Genomic DNA, 24,631 nt, shown 5'->3' with positions numbered 1-24,631 from the left:
ATTTCCCTGATTACTGTCAGGAGACTTTTTTTTTTTTCCTTTGCATCCTAAAGTTCTGGGAGCATAATGCAATACAGGTGGATTGGCAGGTCGAGATCACAGACCTAAATGACCTGCCACTGATTTTCTCCCTAAAGGATTACCAGGGACTTCCCAAATCACACACCTTCACAGAACTCTCTCTCTCAGGCTATCAGGCTGGATACTGCCTTTAGCTTCTCCCAGTTTTGTTGGCTGCATCACTTCGGTTGCATGGTGGTGCACAGCATGTCGTTTCAAGCAGCTGGGGTGCAGTTCTGCTTCACCTCCTTTGGCAACCCTGGAGAGCACTTTAGGATTAAAGAGCCCCTGAGAGATTCTCTCTAGGGGCCACAAGCCCAGATTTGAGCAGATTTAAAGTTTCCAAAGAAATCAGCCTTTGAATGAGTCAGGAACCTTTACACGGGTTTCTTAGGGCATTATCTGTGCTTTAGCTTTTGAGGAGTAAAAGCTTCAGTTGAGGAAGTTCATCGAGACCAAGAAAACTGAAAGTTTTCTGCTTGGAAGATGGTAAGCTTTTGGGGATTTTGTTTTCCACTGTGACCTTGGTGTCTGTAGTCTCTGAATCACCTCAGTACCCCGAACGTAACGCCAACCTTAGCTGCGAGACACGAGCAGCGTGCTTCAACCCTATGGCTACGGCAAGCAACACACCCCAGGAGCTGCCTTTCTGTTTTCTTCCATTTTTCTGTAGAGAAGAAATCTGATTTAAAAAATAAAAATAAAAATAAAAAAAATCAACACTTCCAAGGAAAGGAATTCAGCTTAAAATCAGTATTGTGAAAGCTCAGTCCTGAAGCAGCCCAGGAGTCCGCAGCAGCAACTCTGGAGGAAAGGTGTCTGGAGAGGATTTATTGACATGCAGCTTCACGGCCAAGCTTACAGCAAGCATTTCTCCAACACGGACGTTTCGCAGGTGGCCCCAACACATTCCTTTTTTCAGGGACAGGACACCGAAGGAATAACTCACAGAAGAAACACCAAAAGTCTAATATTGAAGTATTAGCATATACCTTGAAAAAGCAGCAGCAAAAAGAACAGAAAGTCCCCAAACCCCACGCTATTCATGGCAGCAGTTTTCTTTTCCTCTTTACTCCTGGTTTTCTGGGAAGTTTCTGAACCACAAAAGCTGCACTGACTGCGCTGTCAGGAACAGCACGCCGAGCTCACAGCTCTACCTGGAAGCCTTGCTCTATTTTGATTCATATTATCCCAGAGATATCACTTGGTTATCTGAGAAATTGGAACATACAAAGACTCAGGAGAGAATGAACCACTTCCTAGATATGCCTTTCCTAACAGTAGAGGATTATAAAAGGGAATTCTACGTTATCCCACATTTTTGCTTGGGTTACACCAATTTTGATGCTGACAATTAATGTTTATCGTATTAAATGCAGAGAAGCTAATGCCATGTTATGCTTCAGTTCAAACAACTGGCTCAAATTTCGGGAGCCAAGGTTGTTCTATCAGTGTCAACCACGTCGGCTGCAGCTCCCTGGGGAATTACCATGAGGCTATCAGCAATCGCCAACATGGGTTTATGTTTCACAACGGAAAGGGAAAAGAAAACATCAGACCTTGATCCAAGCTATGGGCAAAGCTGACACTGCCAAATCAAATTCAACTTGGGTATCCTGCATGTACTTTTACATGAAACGTGAAACACAGCTTGTTTTTCTTTCCAGCAGAAATTAAAAAACAACAGTATAAAATAAATATCAGTCTTTTCCTACCTGTTTGACTGAAATTAGCTCGGAGCACCATACTTCCTGAAGCCCTACATGTAGGATTTTGGGGAAGGGGAGGGTATTAACACACTGCCTTAGGGAAGTTCCAGATCCTCTGTTTTGACCAGCTGGCCTTGAGTTGACATGGACAAATGGGCACCCAGTCATTCGCACATATTCTTGCAAGATATTGCTAAGCAAATGCCTAAATGCCCAAGGTAAAATAATCTACTTTGCATTCTTAATCTCTACTCTACTTAAAACAGCCCTTGGCAGGCAACCAAACAGATTTTGGCCATCACTAATAACAACCTTGATCAAATCTTGGGGGTTTACTCTGAGGTGCCACTTTGTGCTAAAATGGGATGACTCACATTTTTTTCAGGCATGGGGTAAGCCCCTGCAGCTCATCCCATGTCGCGTACCTCTTCCACGCCAGGAAGGATGCTCTCTAAACCAGCTGGAATGCACAGGTGCAGTCCTACCAAAATGCCTACCAAAATCTTTTCTTTTTTTTTTTTTTTTTTTGAAAACCATCCAACGCCTGGCACAACAATTATACGGAGAGAACACAGTGAGGGGGCAGAGGAGAACTTGACCACTGTCCAAAAAAAGGAGGGTGGAAAAAGAAAAAGAAAAAAGTGAATGTAGCATAAGCTCAGGCAGCACAGGAGACTTCGCTGGGGAAGCAGCGTCCAACCAAGACCTTCCAGAAAGGCTGCTGTGGCTATTGCTTTAGGCAGCCCCGTCCGACCGGCGCTACCTGTACTGTGCCCTGCCACCATGACACGTGACGGGCTCGGGCTTGCAACTGCAAGTGTTTCAAAGCAGAGTCATGATGCATCTGAAGTGCATCACTTCTCTTCTGACAAACACGCCACCTGCTTTCATCTCAGCACGTAGTTTTACTTGCCCGTCAAATCAAACACGCTACGTTAATTGCAGGGACAGAGACAAGCATCTAGGAAAAACACGGTCCTTTGCCAGGCTGGGAGAACATAGGTGTATGTGTCGTTGGACGGAAAATCATGCAGGCAGACATGGTAACACGAGCAGTAGGAAAAAAATGACAGGACAATAAAAACATGATAGGGACTATATTAAAATATAGTTCAGTTTACACCAAAGCAGCAACTTCCCCTTAGCTGATGCATTAACTGAACATAAATGCGAACAGAGCTCACATTTATTTCTCATCTCAAGCTTCCAGTGATGCGATACAAAGGAAGCCAGTGAACACTCTGTTTTTCCACACAAGATTATTACAAAGAATGAGATGCAACGGAGGCAACACAGGAAATAAAACACTTCCACCGCACAGCCTATAATACAGGCAATAAAAGGAGGAATACTCCCGTTGCAGGCTGCTGCTCCCAGTGCTGCTGTGTGCCACGGTGCTGCAGGGGGCTGCTACAAGCCCACCCCGCGGTGACACGTCATTAAAGCCCTCTGACATTCAACAAGCAGGCACATTCAAACGTGCAGAAGCTAAACTTTTTGAATGAAATTCTTTTTAGTCTTAGGCCTGAGATTGAGTTCTGAAGTGAAATAACTCAATTAAATAGACTTCAAAGTATTTATCCTGTCTTAGCCTAAATCACTGCTTTAATAATAGGTTTGTTTGCCAAGACTTTAATAGCTTCAGCAAAAATATCTAAAATGTACAAGATGATATATGTTCTTGTACAAGCCTTAAAAAATCCAACCCACCTTCTAATAATAAACTGTTTCAGGCTTTCATTTGCTAAATTGTATGTGTACTTTGGAGAGAGGTTGTCTTGAACCTGCTGCATAATGAAAGATTTCAATAAATCTTGTCAAACCAGACAAACAAAACAAAATTTTAATTTTACTTTTAAATTGCAGTTGAGAGCTCCAGTAGACGTATTTTTTGGTGACTGCCACACAACTAAGGTGGGGGAGTTTGCTTATTTTTAACAAGACAGTGGCATTGCCTCCATGTGTTAAAGCATTCAGTTGTGAGGTGCGCTGTAAAAATTTAACCTTTATATACGCAGGAAGAGATTTGTCTCCTCTGCTTTAGCTCTGGTCAGTAGGGGAGAGAAAATATTACAGGAGGGAAAGGGAGAGAACTATTACAGTAATTGGAAATGACACCTTAACCCCTCTGGTAAGGCTCTGCAGGGAGAATCATTCTGTGCATGCTGTATCGTGGTGCTGAGCAGTCGTACAGCCGAGGCTAAAGCTTGGCAATACCGTCTGCGAAGCAAGATGACTTTGGTTTTTATATCACTCTCTATGAAAGAAACATCCAAATTAATTCACGGTATTTCTGAGAAATAGGCTTTTTGGTGCTATTCCTCCATTTCTGTATGGTCTGAAGAGCCTCCACCAACTTGCCGCAGCTGCATATGATGAGGGGGAGTTTTTGGAGCACTGAGTAATTTTCATGTTAAGGGTTTCTCTTCAGCACGCCGTGCTGAAACACACTGTGCTAAAAATAAAAGAAGATGCCCTCCCTGCCAGCCCACGAGAAGGCAGGCGGGCACCTCCGCAGCCCTCCTCCTCCTCCTTCTCCTCCTTTTTCTCCTCCTCCCGAACAAGCTGCAGGAAGCCTGATGGCAGTCTCTGTGCCGCGAGAGGGGCTGCAGCCACCCCCCGGCTGCCTCCCACCACCAACCGGGGCTTCGTCAGCCCCCCGCCACTGTGCAGCCGTTCCCATATTATTATGATTATGATTATTTTTAGGACGCAGAACCGAACTCCTCAAGTCCCCATCGCGGTGCCGGCCACAGAGATGCTGCTGTAGCTATGGCAACGTCCCCCGCTCCGGGGACCGCCGGCCCCATACGCGCTGTCACCCCAAGTCGAGCGGGGCCAGCCCGTGCTGCCACACAAAGAAATGCCATTTTCCCCCCAAACTGGGGGGCCCGTGGGCACATCTGTACTCCTCGCCACTGCTTTCCCCCTGCCCGTCCCTCCCTGCTGGCTCTGGTCCAGCTGTTTCCTAGAAAGGCCAGATCGCAAGCCGGCCCCGGCTGTGCGGCGGGGACACCTCGCAAGGCATGGCCTCTCCTCGGCCTCTCCCCATCCCAGAGGCCGTGCAGACGATGCAGGAGGATGCTGCCTCCTGCACAAGGGAGATTCAGAGGGCACCAAAGGCGTGCAGCAGCCGCCCGACCCCGCCGGCTGTTTGGAATACTGTATTCACTTCTGAGGTTTAACCCGCATCATCTGAGCTCTCGTGTTTGCAGATTAAATGAGGCTGGTTACAGCATCGTTCTACGACACGGAGATAAAAAGAAAAAACACAGCTTGGATTTGTGTTTACACTTAAGGGTACCTTAATTCATAATCATCTAAATTAAACCGAGTGCGCTGATGACTGCAGTAGAATGCATTGGACATACCAACGCGACACCGCAGACAGGGCTCAGGCAGCAAGGACGAGCGCTGTTGCAATGCTCATGCTGAGCAGGAGGCAGAGGCAGAGGCAGGCTGCTCGCAGGGCTGCACCAGCTCCTTCCCGAGCACCGGCACAGCCGAGCTGCTGCCTCCACGCTGAGCTGAGTCAAGGCTGCGAAAGATAATTCAATCCAAAATATTAAGAGCAAATCCCATATGTAAGTTCTGATAACCGGTTGTAATAGGCTGCACCGTTACAAAGACAAGATGTAACTAATATTATGCGGCTTTGCAGATAAAGATCTTTGTCAGTTAAGATTATTAATAGTGTTCAAGTAAATGCTAGCATCTTGTTGACTAGATCTTAAGAGTTTGTGATAGTATCATCTCCGGTGTTGGGATCAGTTAAGTTACCGATGCCATATGAGGAGGAAGTGAAACATTTGCATAAACTAAAATTTTTTATACTTTAATGTGCAAGGATATGAAACTGCAGCACGCCCCCACCGTCACCTTCCTTACCAAGGAAACATCCTCTGTGCTGTATCATTTCTATTTGTGCTCTAAATCACCATGCCTGAGTCATGGCAGAACAGAACAGCCTTTCTTTGCAAAAATATATTTTCCCAACACATGCAGTTACAGAATGTGCTCTGCTCCACAAGCTCCCGGAGTATTTTTAATGATGCTAAAAAAAATTAAGAGTTACAATTAAGATGCCCGCAATCATAACTCTTACTTTCTGTGCTACAGTCAGACCTTGACCTCTAATTCCTGCTCTCTAGAGCTAAGCTGACAACATGTAGCAAAACCAAACACAGGATGTGGACACTGTCAGCAGCCTGAAATGAAAACAACACACCACAAGTTTGTCAGATATTTCTCTTTAAAAGCGAATTTGAAAATCTGACACGGCGCAGCTTCAACATGCTGCTTTTCACATGCTGGTGAAAGCCCTTTCCAAGGCAAACACGGGAGCTGAAAGGCAGCCTGTCAGCAAGGGCAGCGTGTCTCACGCTGACAAACAGCCCCGGCTCCCTGGCTTGTTCTGCACGCAGCTTTTTTTGGCACTCCTTCACTAAACACTCATGGGGCCAACCTTGCAGCAAAGCATTGCTCCCAGCGTCTGCAGAAACGCTGCAGGCCGTTATGCTGGAGAATGCTGGCTGCTGTCCTGAAACTCCCCAATATATTTGTGCCTCTCTTCCAGAGGCAGAGGATGCTCTTAAAATGAATATTTAAACATCTTGAAAGCAAGTGTTTGGTTCTTGGGTCAGTCTGTACTACCTTGCTTGCTGTTCCAGCAACAGATGGAGAGAGCATCCTTTTTCTGATCCAGAGGCCTAATGCCATCAGCCACACGATGCAATAGCACACAAACGGCAGTACTTGAGAGCAGCTCCTTTTTCTAGCCTTATTTATTTTGATATTGCTTTCCTGATCTTGCTCTTTAGGACAGAAGCAGCATCTTGCCTGTGCCCCAGTTCAGGATCTCACTCGGTCGCGTGAAACCCAAGGCTGCCAAATTCAATTCCTTGATTTAGCTGTCCTTCTGAGAGGCTTTCCTGAGCTGCTGCTCCTCTGACAGGCTGTGCTGCTGACTCTTTTCCAAGCTTGCTGAAGAACCTGAGGATTTTAGGATATTAGGGTTTCTCTCCATATCTACTTTGTTTCCTCAGATAAAAGGTTTTCCACTAATTTTGTCTCCCCTCCCTACTCTCATTCATACAGTTTCTTGCTTTATATGAAGACCACATAACACAAAAGAAAAGGAATAAATTTAGCTTGTAAGGTTGCCATATTTTTTTCTATGTTTATCACTGCTGTATTTAATTGCCTGCATCACAAGGATCAAAGACAGATGAAGTGGGAAATTCAGTAGGTAGCAAACAAGCGCCAATATAATTTGATGGCTGACTTTCTGCTTGCTGCTTTACGCTCATTAACCCAATTCCTTTGAACTCAAGTAGGAGATGCAGTTAACACATCATTGGCAACCAACCTCCAGGGATGCTGAGAGGGATAAGAATCCCAGGCGAATTGGAGAGAGACGAGCTGGTGATGTCAGAATTTCCCAGCCTACACTCAGGTGAGCAAAGCAAAAATTCGTGAACGTTGACCGATACCTGTCTGCCGACAAGGCTGTCGACACAGGGAGCCATGCACGAGCCCTGTGTCCCAGGCACTTTCCCTCCTGTCTCTTCTTTCCTTAGAAATGAGCTTGCGAATTTAATTAATGGATTTACTGATATTCCATCTCATTAGCTATATAGGGTAAGATCAGCACCATCTCGTTCAGAAATATTTTAAGAACTTAAGTGGCCTTACTGCTCCACATATCAGATTGAACACAGAGAGCCACGGCCAGGCACAGCACGCTGTGGTTGTGAATAAAATTCCTCCTATAGCGCTGTCCTCAAGCACGCCCGATGTGAATGGGGTGAGTAACAGTGCACATAGATGAACCAAGCTGATGGTAAAACTGTCCTGCATCTTAGCAACAGAAATGGAATCAGATGGTGATCTTTACGTTCAAGACAGGCAAGTATCTGTCTTGTTACTTCCCCCAGTGTCACAGGATGAAAGCTGATTGCAGCTCACTTGATAAGATGAGCGGTCTCAGGGATGCCAGGGGCGAAGGGGCACCTAGGGAGCATGTGGCTGGAAAAGCCTTTCGTCTTTCAACCGTTCTGCAGTAAAAGCTCTTATTGCCCTTTTTGAAATTCATTGCTTGGAAAATCAGCAGACACTACTATGCATAATCACACGTTCATACCTGCGGTCTGAAAACAACCAAATCTCTTCCAAGTCATTGTTACCATCAACAGCAACAACACCCGCTGACACCAGCATGCAGAAGGTGTTTCAGCTGACACAGCCAAAGCAATCAAATTCATTAGCAGCAAGGATGCCTCAGAAGCTGCAGAAAGGGCAGCTACACATCAGGGATCTAATTTGCTTCTTTCCTCACCTTCATTTCATCACCTACCACCACTTCATTGGCTTGTTACCTTTGTTTAATAATTTATATAGCCCCTGCTTAAACATTCTGGTGTGCTCTGCTTATGGGAATCTGTGAATACGTGACTTGGGACTTTATGCATATTTAGGGATATTCCAGCTGGGCAAGCACCTTGAAAAAGCAGTTCTGAGGCTGCTGGAAAGGAAACAAGAGGATGACAGCTTCAGATGAAACAACGAAACAAAGCCCATTAGCCCTCTTTCAACAGCGTCTGGGTAAAAAGCACGGCACGCCTCAAATGAGATGGGGCGGATGCGTCATCCCAGGTAGAGCTATGGTTGAAGATCCTTCACCGGCTGGTGACACGATGAAACCCACCTGCATTCACAACCTGTCTAGACACAAAGGAACTCCATTTTAATTAAAGCTATTTAACTAACCCCGTGCAAACCCCGCAGAGGCATTCAGTTCAGCAAGGCTCAGACTAAATACAAACTTTCCCAGGAATAGCTGTCAGCCTGAGCTGGGAAGATGCATGAAGTGACTGACACAGCACTGAAAGAATTATTTTTGTATACACACAGCTGTACTGACACAGCTTTTTTGGCATGGGGGAGTGAAATGAGATGTTCAAGACAGTTGTCCTTATAGATAAAGGACCCAGAGCACTCAGAGCTGGTCGCTGTCCCCCTTCACCACGGCATGCAAATCCTTCACTGAACAGACTCTAGCCTTTCCTCTCCCCTGACATTCATACCTGCTTCCTCTCAGCCATCTAAAATCCTAGCCTGGGTGCCCAGGTCCCCAGCTCAGGTCAGACCACGTGCTCCGTGAAACGGAGACGAGCACGCTGTGAGTGAGGGTATGTACGAAGGAGACACAAAAACAGGCAGCAACCCAAAGCCTCATCGCCCAGAATTCAGTTTGACCCAGCCCAATTCACCGTGAGGTCACCCAGGTAAGAGCGAAGGAAGAAGGGCTCGCAGGGCTCGCTCAGGCAGCTACAATTAGGCTGGTAGACGATGAGGCTGGAAGCGGTGCTTTGGGGCAGAGATTCTGCTTGGGAGGAAGCTGACATTTTTTAAGTGTGGAGGAAAGTAAAGGACTTTCCCCTGAAAGTTTACAGTTAAAAAAACCCCTCTTGGTAAAAATTACAAAGCTGTTGTATACTTAACCTTTTCCTTTCCAAACTCATCTCTGCTGACGTTTGATATTTGAGAGTGAAAGAGGAAATACAGTTCTGTTTTTTCAAAAGCAGCGCACATCTCAGCCCGGTTACCTCCGCTGGCACAATCACGCCGCCTGTCCATCTGTCAGTCCCCACTCTGCCCCAAGGCTGACAGACAGAAGACTAATACACAAGCTAAGTGAAAAATTAACTGCCAGAGATATCCAAAATAAATACCTCGCTGATGGAAAGGCAAGCCAAACTCAGCCTTTCCACATCCCTTTTGCTGGCTGCAGTCAAGTGAGCGCCTGCAGCTCTCTGGCACTTGCCCTGGCGATGCTGTGGGAGGACAGACAAAGAGGAGGAAGCAGCTGATGTGCCAGCAGTGGTGGTACTTCAGACAAAGAGGATCTGGTCCTTGGGCAACCTCGTTTTATCTGCTCCACTGCTGCTAGAGAGGCCACTGAGAGCGATGGGTGCTTCTGTTAAAAAGCACAGCTTCCAGAGGGAAAACACTAATGCAACGTTAACTTGTAATGTGCCTTTTTCAGGCTTATGTCCTATAAATCCTTCTCTCCTTACTGTTCACAAACGACCTCTGCCCCAGGACTGAAGCTGGTTTGGTTCTGGGTTAATAAGCTCAAAGGTTAGAAGTTAATCCAAGACCAAGCATCCACCAGTGCTCCCAGCATGACTGAGCACCCCAGTCTACCTCCTGGCTCACTCGGCTGGCTGCTGGGGTTCAGCATATCCCCATCTGGGGGCTGTCCCAGAGCAGCTCGGTAACCTCCCCTCCCCTGCAAAAACAACAAGGTAAAACATGGACAGATCAAAGTGCAGAAATTGTGCAAGAGCAGTCAATGATCTTGGGTTTTGCGGCAGGAGCTCTTGCGCCCAGGCTAGGCAAGTGCAAGCGTTCAGACCCTGGTGCCAACTACCTTAGTAAGCTATGCGACTTCCACAAATACTTTTACATTCCTCCTTGGACAAAGGCTTGAAGCTGATTTGCACACACAGGAAGAAAAATGCTGGTTGCACTCTAACACTGCACTGGACAGAGCATTGCTGACCAGTATTTCTTAAGAATTTCTTTCCAATCTGCAATAAAATTTACATCAAGCTAAATTTGGCTGAATTCTTTAACCAAACCCAAAGCTTATCAGGGAACAATCTCCTGCAAACAGAGCATCCCTTAGAAGCTAGGTTGAGAGACAGACAGCTTTTATCTCCAAGTCTTCCAAAATAGAAACCGTCCTAAAAAACAGGTCAGTGCTGGCCATCCTGCCGTCTCAGCCACTGTATTTAGCAATACAAGCATACAACAAAGTGAACACACTGCTATTAGCTATACTACAAGATGCGTGATCGTAACTGACATGCAGTTTGCATGAGCAGCCAACCCTCCAGAAGGAATCCGGAGTCCCAGGGAGTTTACGAACACTGAGCGATCAGCACCAACTCCCTGTGGGTTCGGTACCAGTCACTAATTTTGCTATCTTTCTCAATACAAATAGGATCAAAGCACACCTCTAATCCCAGGGACAGGATCAATGGTCCAAATGCAAGCCCAGCAGCAAAGCCCCCTGGCTTTCAGGTGCACCCACTGACCACCAGCAGCTCAAGCACCTGCATTTACAGCTACCTGGCCCTGAAGAGGAAATGCTGGAGGCATACAGGAACACCCGGCATCAAAACATCTTCAAGGCCACACATCTCTGGCCGCTTTACAAGTGGCTCCATCCCCCATCCTCCCTCTGGTACACATTGTTGTGCTAAAGTACTGCACGCTGAGCAAAGACCAGCAAGGTCGCTAAGAGAAGCAGACCTGGTGTTTGTAACGTGCTCATGGAGAAAAAACGGCTCAGGCCTGGCAGTCACAGCTGAAAGAGGTGGTAATAGAATTTTGGGTGTAACCTCAAAGTAATTAATCACACTGGATACTTCACATTTTATAAAAACACATGCCTCTGCACGTCCCTAAGCTGGCACTTCAGCACATCCTGCTCCTGCACACATGGGGGCTTCACAGTGCCCTTCAATCCCCACCTCTCCCTGCCCCAGTTCCCCCACAGGTCCCAGTGGCTGGGTGCTGCTGGCAGCCCGTGGAGTGGATTTTCCTGCTGGGTTGCGACCAGCAGCAGACTGCCGGGGTGGCAGCTTCCACGCAAGCACCTCTTTTCAGTTTCATACACATGTGAAAAGCAAAGCTGAAGCCCCCAGTACAGAGAGGAGTCATCAGCACTGATCACTCCATCATTTGCAGTGCAATTACTCAGCCACTCAACCCACAGCTGCAGGAGCTGTCTTCACACCGGTGGGAGATCCTGACACGTTATTCCCTGTCAGGCATGACGTGACACATCCCCAGCATCCACTGTTTGCAATAGCGTATGCTAGCGCAGCGTGCGGTGAGGCTGAGCACTTCAGGCCCACTAAGGTATCAGGACTGGACTCGCCAAAGCTTTCTGCTCAGCGAACTCCCTCCAAGCTGATTTTTCTGCCGTGGTCTGAGCTCAGCCACATACACCCTCCTCCTTTGTCTTACCATTCATGGTTTCTCCTAGCTGATTTGCAAGATACAGTACCAGTGGAACTGCAGGCAAGGCACAAGAAGACTCTTAACATTCAAAAGTCTTCATGTAAATCCTGATTGTAAAGCAAATTAATTCCAGTCTGAGCCAAACTCAACCCCGACCAGCAGCTGGGCAAACACATATGCCTCCAAACTGCAAGCATACAACTTAAGCAAATGTAGCTGATGAATGCTTTGGGTAATCGCGTCCTTACCCCATTTCCCCCAAAGTAGTATCAGTTAAAACCAGTGGAGACATTTCCTGCTCAGATTTCAAGATGAATGGTGGAGTTAATTTCCTAGCACAGACACCTACTGCTACTTCAGAGACCTTGGGGTACATCCCTTGCCCCAAGGTGCCACTGCAGAAAAGCAGAAGTCTAAGGTCCTGTGTCCGACCACCAACTCCGTGCAGGTTCCTGACACACCGCCAGGCATTCAAAGACAGCACTGAACACCTGTGCTTGGGCAAATGAATTCCACTCCCGTCTACTAGTTCAATCTACTTCAAAGCCCCATTTAATGCTTGAGTCAAGGCACGAAAACACGTGCTGCGGTGATCTCCACCTTATGTTGGCTAATTCCGGAAAATGTAAGATCCTTTCTTGTATCACCCCCAAACTGACACTCTCAGCAAAGCACAACGGAACACCTGCTGGCTGTTGATGTGACATATCTATGATGATTAAGTGTTTTACTCACCAGTGTTTCCCTCTTCAAAAGTTCCTGGGATGAAGTGTGACTGTGTGGATTTGGATGCTAACACCAAGCCCCCCAGTGCCAGGGTGCCTAACCCGCATGTGGCCAGCAAGTTAGCAAGTCCAGGGCCACTGGGTTCAGGCACTAAAGATACTTCTGTTGCCCTTTCCTACGTTAAAAAAAAAAAAAAAATCCATTCAGATGCTGTAATGTCCTGTACATGGCTCTAGGGCACCCTGAAAGCATCTTTTGCGCTTTCATTGAGACCGTGAAGTATGAGTGCAGGAATGCACTACAGCCTGCTCTCCTAAATAAATACTCCTAAATAAACCCTGTCCCTGCCTCTCGCACCCAGATTTGCATTTCCGTGCTTCCCCTCACCACACCGTGAAACTTCTTTTTCCTGTTGGGCTGAGCAAGCAGCAAGGCAGCAGCTCCCACCAGGATGGAGGGCAGCCGAAACATCTCTGCGCAGCAAAAGGCAGGAGATCAGAGTTTGTCTCTTTAATCAAAATGAGTGATCGTCATGAAACTTACAGAGAATGATCTTTGCTACCTCTCTTCCTCACTGTCAAATCTGAGGATGCAGCAGCCACATAAAACCATGTTTCCCTGGGAAACCAAGCTAAAAATAGCCGGGCTGGCTGGCTCTGGAGACTGGTCTGGAGTTTTTAAAATTGCAGTTAGAACAAGATATTACCCTGGGTTCAGTATCCGGATTACTGATGCGGAATGCTAAAGATCCCAGCGTGAAGCCTTGCTGTCCCACCTAACACGGGGTCACGCTGAAGAAGGCCGACCTTCTTCCTGAGCACGGTGAGGAGCTCGCTCGGCCTTCGCGGGGCCGTGGGGGAACCAGGCCTGTGGCAGGCGGCCTCTGGTCTGGGCTCCCTGGTTTGGAAATACCTTCAGCCTGGGCTCAGCTTCCAGCACACAGACAGCACAGAAGTGAAAGCTGAAGCCAGCCACAAGCCCCCTAACCCGGCCCAAATCCACAGTGACCGAGCGCAGCTCCGGGGGCATCAGCTGAGGTCCTGTGGGATCCACCTTGGCTGGTGTGACCATCCTCTGGCCAGCACCTTCACGAGATCGTGGTGATTGTGGTCTGTGGGACAGGGGTTGGGGGCTGCTGGGGGCCGAGGAGTATGACGGGAGGCTTGAGTGCTTCTGGCTGCTCTGTGCTTTTCCATCACAAAGATGCCAATGAAACATCGCACGCTGTCAAAGTGATCTATGCAAACGTGAATACGACGTATTTCTGTTAGAAGGAACGGTCCCCCCGAGGCCCAACTGCAAACCAAGGATTTCTGGAAGGGAGATGACACCCAGCAGGGCACAGGGCAAGGATGAAGCCATCTCTACAAATCATCCCTGGCCTGCCCCAAGAGAGCGCCCCGCAGCTATCCAGATGGGGTGCCAGAGAAGGAAGAACACTTTTCTCTTTGCCAGTATCAGCTCGTCATCTGAGTTCACACAAGGAAAAGCAAGAAGGGGAAAAACAATCCTTTGTGCATTTAATTCAGAATCTAATTACCTTGTATAAATTAGTTAGCCAAGGTTTCCACCTAAGATTTAACATGTAATAGCCTATGAATCACATCTCTGTTACATGATATATTGTGCCATTTATATGTAAAAATGCTTTATGCAAGGCACCCTGTGGACTAGGGATATTAATTTATACCACAGGCTCTGGAAGATTAAGTGAAATTAAAGAAGATAAGGAGATAAGACACTTCTGCTGATCAATGCGTCTTAATGAGGAACATGCTCTATGTGCATTTTAAGGTGAAATCAGCCATCAGAGTCTGTACAGCCGTAAGGTCAGTTGTCCTATATGAAGGCGGTATACATTAAAAGCTCACTGATTGCAACAAAGATTTTCCTATCAACAACATTGAAGCTGTTTCCCTCTGCATGTTTTGTCTGCTGCTCGTACTATATGCTTTTAAATACTCTGTTTAATCTGCCCAGATTAACTCCTGTGGACACAGACCCAGGCAAACACTATCCCTCTCTCTGCAGTCTTGATTTTCCTTCTCCCAGTGAGCCACGTCTCGTGGCAAGAACTTTTCCGGCGGCTATTCCGCTCAATCCCTATTTAGTTCCTGCCAGTTTACGAGCGCCACATATAAGAGTGACAAGGATCATCACGCCGTGCCTGAAAACAGGCACATGCACCCCAATTTCCCTAACGAGGCAGTGGCACCCACTCCAAAGGCTTTTAGCTCACTTTATAAAGAGCACTAATCACGCAGAAGTTATTCCACCCAAAGGACAGTGCACAACAGCCACAGGCAGGGGCTGACTAAGAAGTTGCACTGAGGGATGAGGTTCCTCCTCCTGAATCAGCAGTCTGCATCTCCAACAGCATGAAACTGTTTTCGTGTTTATGCTGTCCCTACCAGCTCCTCCTCACTACTTAAAAGAGAACAAAACATTACTTACAGTCTAATTTTAAGCTAGTGCCCTGGAGCCAGAAACTGAATTAATTTCCATAGATACTGAGTGGTTTTACCAGTATAGTGGAGCTAATTACCTCCTCTCCCCCCATCTCCATTATTACTGTCACCTCCTGTAGGGACAGCACAGAAGCAACGTCCTAGCCGTATGAATGCAGCACGCAGCAGTGACCCAGAACTGTCTGGGAGAAGATGGTAAATGCTCCCTTAGCATCTCATACATGCCAGACATGAAAACACATGAAAATAAACCCTAATGGAAAAGACTCTCAAACTTCTGGACTCAAGAAGTTGGAGAAAACAAACTTCTTGCAGTCCAAATAATTCTTATTTTATTGTGTGTGCCTAAAGACAACGCGGCTTAGCTCCAATAATGCAAAGGTGCCAGGTGCCAACAAATGCAGAAGCCACCCAGTGGTAACTTCACGTTGTGTTTTTATGCATCTGCTTAGAAATTCCCTTTTGATTAGAGATAAGGGAATTTAGACTGGCATGAAAACATGACATGCCAGTTATAAAAACTGAACTCACTAGAAAGGAGTGCTTTAGGTGGGATTCCTTGTACACGTGTTTCAATAGATGTCCGTATCATCCTGTTGATATCCTTTGTAATGGTAGGATCAATTTATCCATAGCATGTATGCATTCAATTGCGAGCATCCAAAAAAGACAGTTTAATCACAGTATCCACACAGACATGAGCACACGCTAAGGTAACTGTGTTCCTTCTAGCAACACTGGCCTGATGTGTGGGTGAGCAAATACCCAGAAGCATGCAAGCCTTCCTCTAAAAGAATGTGTACAGAGGAACAACTAGGAAAAAGAAAACTTGAGAGGTGCAGTATGCACCATGCTGGTGTCATTTCAACTTTCTACCCTGGACTGCAAACCTGAATACAATAGCCCCATGAAATACACCGGAGTGAATATAAAGCATTTAGTGAACAATCACCTCTGTTGGATCATTTTCACCAGAAAAAATGATGCTCAACACAGGCCTTTAACAGCACTGCTTAGACTCTCCAGGATAGAAGCTAGAAGCCTAATTTTCCTCAAAAATGAAAAGATTAAGGCATCCTGTGATTTAATGGCATCTCTTCAAACAACAACACTGCCTGCAATCAGAACACAAAGGCTTCTGAGCAGGGAGACCAAAGATGGGAACAATACATCACAAGTAAAAAAAAAAAAATCTAAATGATGCAACAAAAACATTTCTTTTCATAAACTACTGTTAAACAAATGAGGGCCCATATTTCGCATTCATTATCATTCTGCTAGCAATTCCTTGGAGATTGCAAGCTAGCCAGCATTTTAGTGCACACACTAAAAGAGATGAGGAAAGAGGATTTTAAGTAGGTCAGCAGTAAATATGATCAAGATGGATCTTTTTTTGTTGGTTTTGTTTGCTGTCAGCCACTGGAGTCCTTATTTGAGAGAAACGCTAGTGCTGGGAGTAAACAGTTCTCAGAGGAGCAAGATGGGCATCACGTTTAGAAGAAAATGTGTGCCTGTTACCTTTCTGAAACCAACTTTTTACCTCTGCCATGGGCAAAGCTTGTGACATGAGCTTGCTAGCAGAGCTGTATGCAGAGCATCGCTAGGACTCGCCAGGCACAGCAGCTGCTTGCTCTGCCTTGTGGAAATGGGTATGTAGAGGTCTACTGATGAGGAATATGGGAAAATGTAGCTTGGGATTCTATGCCAAGGGGATTTTAATGTAATTGCAGCATTATCTTCTTCTCTTTCTAATTCCCTTTCCCACCCTTGGATTTCTTGAGCTAGGGAAATCAACCTCAAAACACCCCCCCTGCCTTGCTGAATAGTGTGTTTGGAGAAAAACAAAACAAAACAAAACAATGAGGAAGGTTTGGGAAGAAAAGAAAACCAAATGGTCCCTTTGTTCCACGAGGTCTGGGGATCACTGTGTGCTTGCGTAAGGGTGGGACAGAGGAGGGATGGGACAAGGAGAGGCAGGATGCCCGGGAGAGCAGCTGCCTCCTACCATGCCTCTCTGCTGCTGCGCTGGGAAGCCAAGGCCAGCCGCAAATGGAGGGATGTGCCAAGCCCAGAAGAATAGCTTCACCGTGTGGATAGAGGCCCAAACTGCAGCGGATGCTCAAACCCCAGAAGAAGGACGACAAGCCATCATCTGCCATTTCCTGAAAGCCTTCATGGCAGAGGGCTCTGTGCTGCTCTCGCGCTGGAATCCAGGTGCAGCGCACTGGCTCCAAGATATTTTTCTCCTGCTGTGTGCGGCACAGGACCCCGCTGGTTTCAGAGCAGGAACAGCCCCGCAAGCTGCTCAGGTCCTGTGTTTGTGCAGCGCTTTCCCCTCTGGCACTGAGCACTGCCAGTCTGCAGGGGCTGAGTGGCACTGGTGCCATTCAGCAGGAGAGGGAGCTTGGAGAGGGCAGAGAAAAGGAAAAATACGACTAACAGCTTACACCAGTGCAAGACGCTCCCAAATATTCAATAAAAACTGGATTGTGGTTGCATGAACAGGAAGAAGAGACTAGTTTGGTTTCATTTTCAGATGCGCAGGAGACATGTAATGCTATTTCAAATTGCAGTTTACATCCCACTCAGCTCTGCCTTAACAAAACAAACTAGCACGTTGTTTCTAAAGCTTAATTGTTTAGTAGTGTGAGAGCAGACGGTGCTAGCTTTCTCAAGGTCCTCAGGGATGTGAGCAGAGATGGACATTGCAGAAAATGACTCTCCAATATAGTGGCTTAGAAAGTTTTGGCATTTCAGGAGTTTCCTGGTCCTGGCTGAGTACCTGGCTGTTCACCATGCCCATTGCGCACTTGTAGCAACTTCCACCTCATCTTTCCTCATCAGTGGAAAAAAAAAAAAAAAAGCCAATGAAAACAGAAACCTGTCCACCTTAGAGGCAGAGTGCAACATCAGATGCGATCAGAAGGTGGAAGCAGTAGGTGCTGTTTGGGCTTTCCCCGATTTGTTTTTGTCTCATTTACCTTTCGGCACTGAAGCAGCCAAATGAAGTCCCTGACGAAAACCAGCCGTAACAGAAGAGTGTACGCACCCCCTTCATCCCCAGCTAAAGCTGCAGACTGCAGAGAGGGCAGGTCTTTGGAAGCAAAACCTCTCCTCCTGCCTAGCGGTACGCGGGCACACAGGTAACGAGCCCATCATATCAAGTGCATTTTGCCAACTATTTATCAAACCACTGAGTGTCATTTGAAGAAAACGGCTCACTGTTTTTCTCTCCGTAATAGCTGTCCACTGAAGGCTGCGGAGATGCCAAAGGCATGTATAATCGCAGCCGCTCCCATTTAGCTCCCAGGAAAAGGCAGGTTGAGCCGAAGCACCCGAAGGACACTGCGGAGCCTCGTCAGCAGGCAGCTACGGCGCGATTTGGCTCTAGCAGGGCAGCAGGGTAAGCACTGGAGCCCCTGACCGAAGCTTTAAATAACGGAATGGTTACGGCAGACATTCCTTGCAGCAGTTCAAACACCACCATTTGGGTTTGAACTCATTTAGTTCTTCCAAAGAAAAGCAGCTGTTGTGCTGTGATCATCTGCAGTCTCTCCCCACATACATCTCTCAGAGTACTTGATGTTCTGCCTCAAAAAAAAAAACCAACAGGTTTTAAGGCAAAACAGTGTATCACTTTGATCATTTCCAGGCTTCAGAGCTCTAACTATGATGTGCCCCATTAGTCTGGTGCCAGCAGCACATTTTAAGGCTAGATTCTTTAAGGTGACATTTTATAACGTGGATTTTGTTTCAAGCATCCCTAAGTGCTACGACTGCCCCCCCTGCAGCATGGTGCAGAAATCGGGGACAATACAGCTCATTTCAGTGTTGTCCTCTGGAGCCCGTGATACACAAAGGCACAATCCAGCAACCACATCTGGGGACAGAAATGCCTGAGCTCCAGCTAAGCGATGGGTTCAGAGCCACCAGACAGAGATTTATCAGCTCTCCTGGGATGTGCAGCATCCCCCACAGAGGGGCTCCTGGGGATTCATGCCCTGCAGGTCCTGCACATGAGCTCCTGAGGACTTTGCATGCTTCGAAGGTGCCACCCAACCCAAACAAGCACACTGATACGCAGCACATGTGTGATTCCACTGGAAGTTGATGAAGAGCAATGGAAAGCCACAGTAACACGCGCTGCTGAAGGAGAAACCCTTTGCGCAGCCCTACACTTTGTTCTGCTCCCTGTGGGGTGCCAGAGATAGCACCTTAGAAAGGAAGAAAGTATGCCTTCTAAGAGAGAAAGCCAGATGTTTTTTTCTCAGGGCCTGTCCTCAGCACTGCTGTATAACACACCAAAGCACTGCATCGCCAAGGGACAAGCCCTCTAGGGCACGATCTGGTCACCCAAGGCCATCTTCCCCAGAGTACAGGCACCTGCTGGGATGCAAGAGCCCTCGGAGCAAGAGACACCATCCATCGGTCCTTCCCCGCATGAGAGATCACCCATCAGCATGGCTACAGGCACCGGAGGTTCTGGCACTGGGTACAAAATGCAGAATGGGGATTCCACACCAGCTCTCTCCTTTCCTGTATTTCTTTAGCCTTCCTACTTAATTTAGCATCAAAACATACTATTTGGACAGTAAATTATTACATGTAACGACCGAGCGACAGACAGGATCAAACAGTTTCATTCTTATAAGGAAATTTACCTGGGATCATTCTTGACACCTCTCTTTTGAAAAGCAGAGGAAAAAAGCAGTGTTCAAGCAATGGCAAATCAAAACTGATTTAGGGATCTGAAGGACTGAAATGAAGCCAAGACATTAAAACTAACCGCAGAATTTATCATAACTACAGTTATGCAAATCTTTTTGATATTACATAAAAACCAACACAGCATTATTTTTAGGAATTTGGCACACTAGACTAGAGCCATGGACAAAACACGCGAGCACATATTTCTCTCAGATATTAGACTAAGAAACACAGCAGCGGAATTACAAGCTGCAAAGGGAAAATTTATAAGGAGAGCAATACACCAAGCGTAATATATTAAGTAGATATACTTCAATTTTATACTGCGAATTTGATCCCACAGACTGTACTGTCTTTTTCCAGCCTGCTTTTTAACATGAGCTGTAAAACTTCAGCTCAGATGTTAAGTCCTGAATTCACTGTAAAAGGAAAAAATAAAAGCTGTAAAGTTTGTCAAGAATCAAAAGGTTATTCTTTGGGGGTTAGTTTGTTGTTGGCAAAGTCAGGTTAGTACAGCCACATTAAATTACTAATTTATTTGACCTTATCTTTAGGAGAAATTGTTGGGACCCAGTATTTTATCAAATTTTAGTCTCCATTTAAAAATTAAGTTCCTTAGACATTTTCAAAAATATCAAGTACCAAGCTGGGTTTCTTTACCACATCCAGATTTTATCGGACAGATGCTTCACACTTTCTAGAGAACAAAACAAAACCAACCTTCTACCCATAAATATGTAGTTATGCACAAAAGTCACTAATTACTTTTGAAAGCAGTCTCAGAAACAGGGCACCTTTTTGAGAATAATTCAAATACTGAGTTCACAAGATGAAGTGCTCTGGGTGATAGATAAATAGAAAGAAAGCAAGCTTAAGGGAGAAATTTTTGGCTCTGCCAAAGATGCTGTAAAATGGGAAACTGGAAGGAAAATTTCATTAATATGTACTGTTACAATACTTTATTTTATACAAGAATGTGAAAAAGAACAGAAATTATTCTGATGAAGTTTATCAAATATCTAAAGACTTCAAGAGAAAATGCACATATTACCCCTTTGTTTCAAACATTAAACTAGGAAGTCTATTTTAATATTTTTCCACTCCTTTAAAAATATGAAACCCTTGAAAACAATTTTTTGTCCTTACCCTCACAAAAATATCTTTTTTGATATTTAGCAGATCTCTCAGAAGTTGAAGGCGTGCAGTTAAAAGGCAAAGCTGTCCAGAAGCTTGGGTCTAGATTTGCTGCTCCACAGAGCTGATGAACTCAGCACCTTTAATCAGAAGTATTGAGACTACACAGAGGAAAACTACCCCGTAAGTGACTCACTGTAAACAGACGGCGAACACATCAACTTATGCTAATATTTAAGCATCACCTATGAGACATTTTTAGTCTCCAAAGGCTTGTAACTAGCAGCTCCTGGATGCTGGCAACCGCAACATGGCCGGCCAGCAGCAGCATCCCACCTAACGGGGAGGAAACAGGTTAAACATTTGGCCGAGATGTCACAGCGAGTGGAAGAGCAGGCACAGGGATGTGAGTGAGTTCTGTGTTTAGACCAAAAATACATCTGTATTCATTTTGAGTCCAAATCTGCATTTTTTGAAAACAGATAAGTAAAACACGCTCGGTCTAGTTACAGCAGACTACAAACTACAAGGGGAGTGTAGAAGATTACTTCTCTAGTAGCTTGTTTTCAAACGTAGTGTTCCTTTGCTTAAGCATGAGGCAGATGGCATGAGTTACAACCCCTCCCCAAATAAAACAAAAATATAAAAGTTTTATATGCCTGAGATTTGTGGAGCGGGGAGGTTCCCAGCACGCAGGCCGGCGGATGCCAGGACAGCTGCTCGGGGCAGATGGGTCCTTTGACAGCTTGATAATACGGACTTGCTGGTGAAACTAAGCCCTGGTAGGGACAGCCAACGTGGGGCCATCTGTTTACTGGAGAGGAAAGGCTCTTGGAACAGCAGGTAGCCAATGCTTTGGTTGAGAATTAAACCAACAGCAAGATCATCAGTATTTACAACCTTTACTTGTGCAGCTACATACATACAGCTGGCAGCGCAACTCTTCCACGTCAGGCTGCTCCCGTGCAACGCTCTAGCGCCGCGCTCAGCTTTGAGATGTGACCTGGGATTTTTGCACGGTGTGCACCACCAATGGCTTTTTAGAAGATGCTTTCTGCTTATGTCTGTTTGTTAACCCCGGGCAAGGTAATGGTTTGCTTCAAACTTTCAGAGTCTTGGATGAACGCCAAGCGCTGTAGTTTAAGACTGAAAATAATAATATGGTCAGAAAGTGTACAAATTGATACACTGGACACAGCAGAAAACCCATAAGGAACTTTTTTTTTGATAAGATGAAACATTCCCATTCACCTGTTCACATAATGATACCTTCTCTGGGGAAAATCCACAGCACGCGGCATCAAAAAGGAAGTTCAGTTGGGAAGGCTGGTGCGCTAGCTGGAGAATGCAGAAACTCCACATCGCTGCACCACGATTACTGCTCAGCTGTGATTTCTTTAATCATTTCTATATTCTGATCATCAATTTCTCAAGGACAGTAGGGAACTGGACAGAGCCCCATAAAAGGGCAGAGAAAATGTTAACTGCTCTGAAATATTAAAATATTCACATTTAGAAGCATGAGGGCTTCTATAACACCTAGACAGCAGGAAGAGCAGGAGGAGGATGGGTTTGAATTTTTCTATTCTAGGACATGCAAAACATGTAACAGCTTCTGATAATCTAAATGTGTTTTGTTTTTTTTTTTTTTTTTTCCCCAGAACACAAATAATCCTTCCAGTTTCACCCTCCTGCCATAGACAGTCCAAGAAGAAAAAGGATTCATCTGTTTTAACCCAGTGCATCCACCAGCTGGGGATGAGGAATGAACTGGGCACCTCAAATAACACTTTGAAAAGGCTAATAAGAGAAAACATCATTAGTTAACGACACATCAAACTGGGGCTGGAGAGGAACTGTAGGTCACTGAGGAACTGTTTTTATTGGAATTATGGTTACAGCAAAAAAATGGTTCTAAATTTTTGAAGTAATCAATGATTATTTATTTCATGTGCCCTGAAGAACACTTCCTCAATAATCTCTACACAAAACTACTTCAGAAAACACCAAGCACCCAAACACTGAAATTCCATCTCCTTCAAAGAACATCAAGCTCCAATAACTTCTGTCTACCAAGATCTCCGTCCACCCCAGGAGGACCCCGAACTCCTGCCTGGAGCTTTAGCATCTAGGTGCTCTTTACAAAACGGACAGTATCAGTTACCTTCTACCGACATCTGTGTGCAGCTTGAATGTGTTTCAGCCACAGTGGTGTTCTCTTTCCAGTGAATTTCAGAGAGAATTTGTGTTGACAATGGGAGTAGGACTTGGGAAAGAAAAGCTGACCAGTAAAACTCTTCACACTCAATGGAATATCATAAAATATAATAAATTGCTACTATTACGTTATCAGACAAAAGAATTGACTTTTAGATTTAGAGGTCAAGTACGCAAATAAAGGACTCAAAATTTTGCAGCAAAGATTAAACTCAGCCTCTTGAGAGCCCAATCCCCTCTCCAGCGCTCACTTTATTCTCAACATAAATCCAGGACTGCAGGAGACAAAGTTATTTGCACTGTGCCAGGAACGTATTGAGAAGTATAACAAAAGGCTACTTTTTCCACCAGGATGTGAGATAGGGAAAGCTTCCCTGGTCAGGGGGTTCAGGACCCACGTCAGAGACAGTGAATGAGCTCTGCTCCAGCAACAGCATCAGGAAGATGAGTTTTAAGAAAGGAAACAATCCTCTTCTGACTGCCTTAATGAGTTCCCTTCTAGCACGGCAGTTCTCTAGATAAGCTCGGTAGCATCAATAGCTGAAGAAAACTTTCCCAAATAATACAAAATTTAAAAAGAGAACATTAAGAGTTCATCATGGTGCTAGAACTCCTCCTATTCATGCCCTGAAGTCACCAAAAGCAACAAATCTTTCATCTATACAATGTATTTTCCAAAGAAAAACTGTCATTTCTTAATCCCAGTTACAATTGTGTGGTTAACAAACCTGCACAGGAATTACCAGAGGTGATTATGAAGATCGTAAATTAGCCAAAGGCAAACCTTAGCTAAATCCTAGAAAAAATTTCTAAGCCACAAAGACAAGGTTAGAGAAATTAAGCTTTTATTATTTTTTTTTTCATTTTATGTATTTTATTGAATAAGGAAATTGTTTTTCCTTTTGCCACCACCCTGCTGCAGGGTTGAGTACCTGGTGCTTAGAAGCTGACAGCTAACTGCAGGCTAGGGCTCCTCCCAGACAACAGCAGCGTTTTACTAGAAGTTATGAATAGAAATCCTGTATAAAAACAAAGCTATTTATGCTCCACTCAAGCACTGAAAAAAAATGTTACAGAAGAATCTGATATGAATAAAGTCTAGCCCTTTGTCAGGATTCAGCCGATGACAACAATGGTGTCAGCCACTGGCACGGCTGAATCAGAACTAAACATGGGTTAGTTGGCAGTGGTGACAAAGGACAAATCGCATTAAATAGCAATTTAGAAGCAGTTTGTTTCCAGCCCGGTTTTCTGAAGCAGCGCTCAACTCCTTTTGATCTTGCCTAGCCTACGAGAACCCCCCAGTATAGATGGAAACTTCCAGTTAAAGAGCGCTCATCACGAGCCCGGCTGCCGGCGCTGCTGACACCCATTGTCAGCAAGAGATAATTTTCATAGCATTCACAAAGCTTAAGTGACAGATTAATTTGATACCAGCAGTTGTAACACCCTTCCTTTGTGCGGAGGTTTTCTGCCTGATGAGGGACGGTTATTTCCTTGGAGTAAGGATGGCTGGTTAAGAGCACGCTATCACCCATGGATTTTCAAACACCAGTTCGGACTCCTCTTCCTTCC

The 24,631-nt window shown here is 45.6% G+C and overlaps 1 protein-coding gene across 3 annotated transcripts in view; it reads right to left on the bottom strand.

Moving 5' to 3' along the window:
* Nucleotides 1-24,631, bottom strand: part of MYO1D (myosin ID) — a 158,192-nt gene that overhangs the window by 27,255 nt on the left and 106,306 nt on the right. The window contains exon 22 of one of the 3 annotated variants that reach the window (XR_013941524.1): nt 167-24,631. The exons of 1 other annotated variant lie outside the window; for it this stretch is intronic. Coding sequence is in view for 1 of the 2 variants with exons in the window: in XM_080565090.1 (XP_080421216.1) it covers nt 24,601-24,631 (31 nt within the window). In the remaining variant the exon portion in view is untranslated. Of the gene's footprint in view, nt 1-103 lie in introns of those variants that run through there. One more of the 3 variants, XM_080565090.1, reaches the window with a different exon arrangement.

The sequence above is a fragment of the Anser brachyrhynchus genome, assembly GCF_964034855.1.
Source record: "Anser brachyrhynchus genome assembly, chromosome: 22".
Lineage (NCBI taxonomy): Eukaryota > Metazoa > Chordata > Aves > Anseriformes > Anatidae > Anser > Anser brachyrhynchus.
The sequence above is the reverse complement of the archived record's forward strand: the minus strand, read 5'-3'. Positions and strand labels throughout refer to the sequence as shown.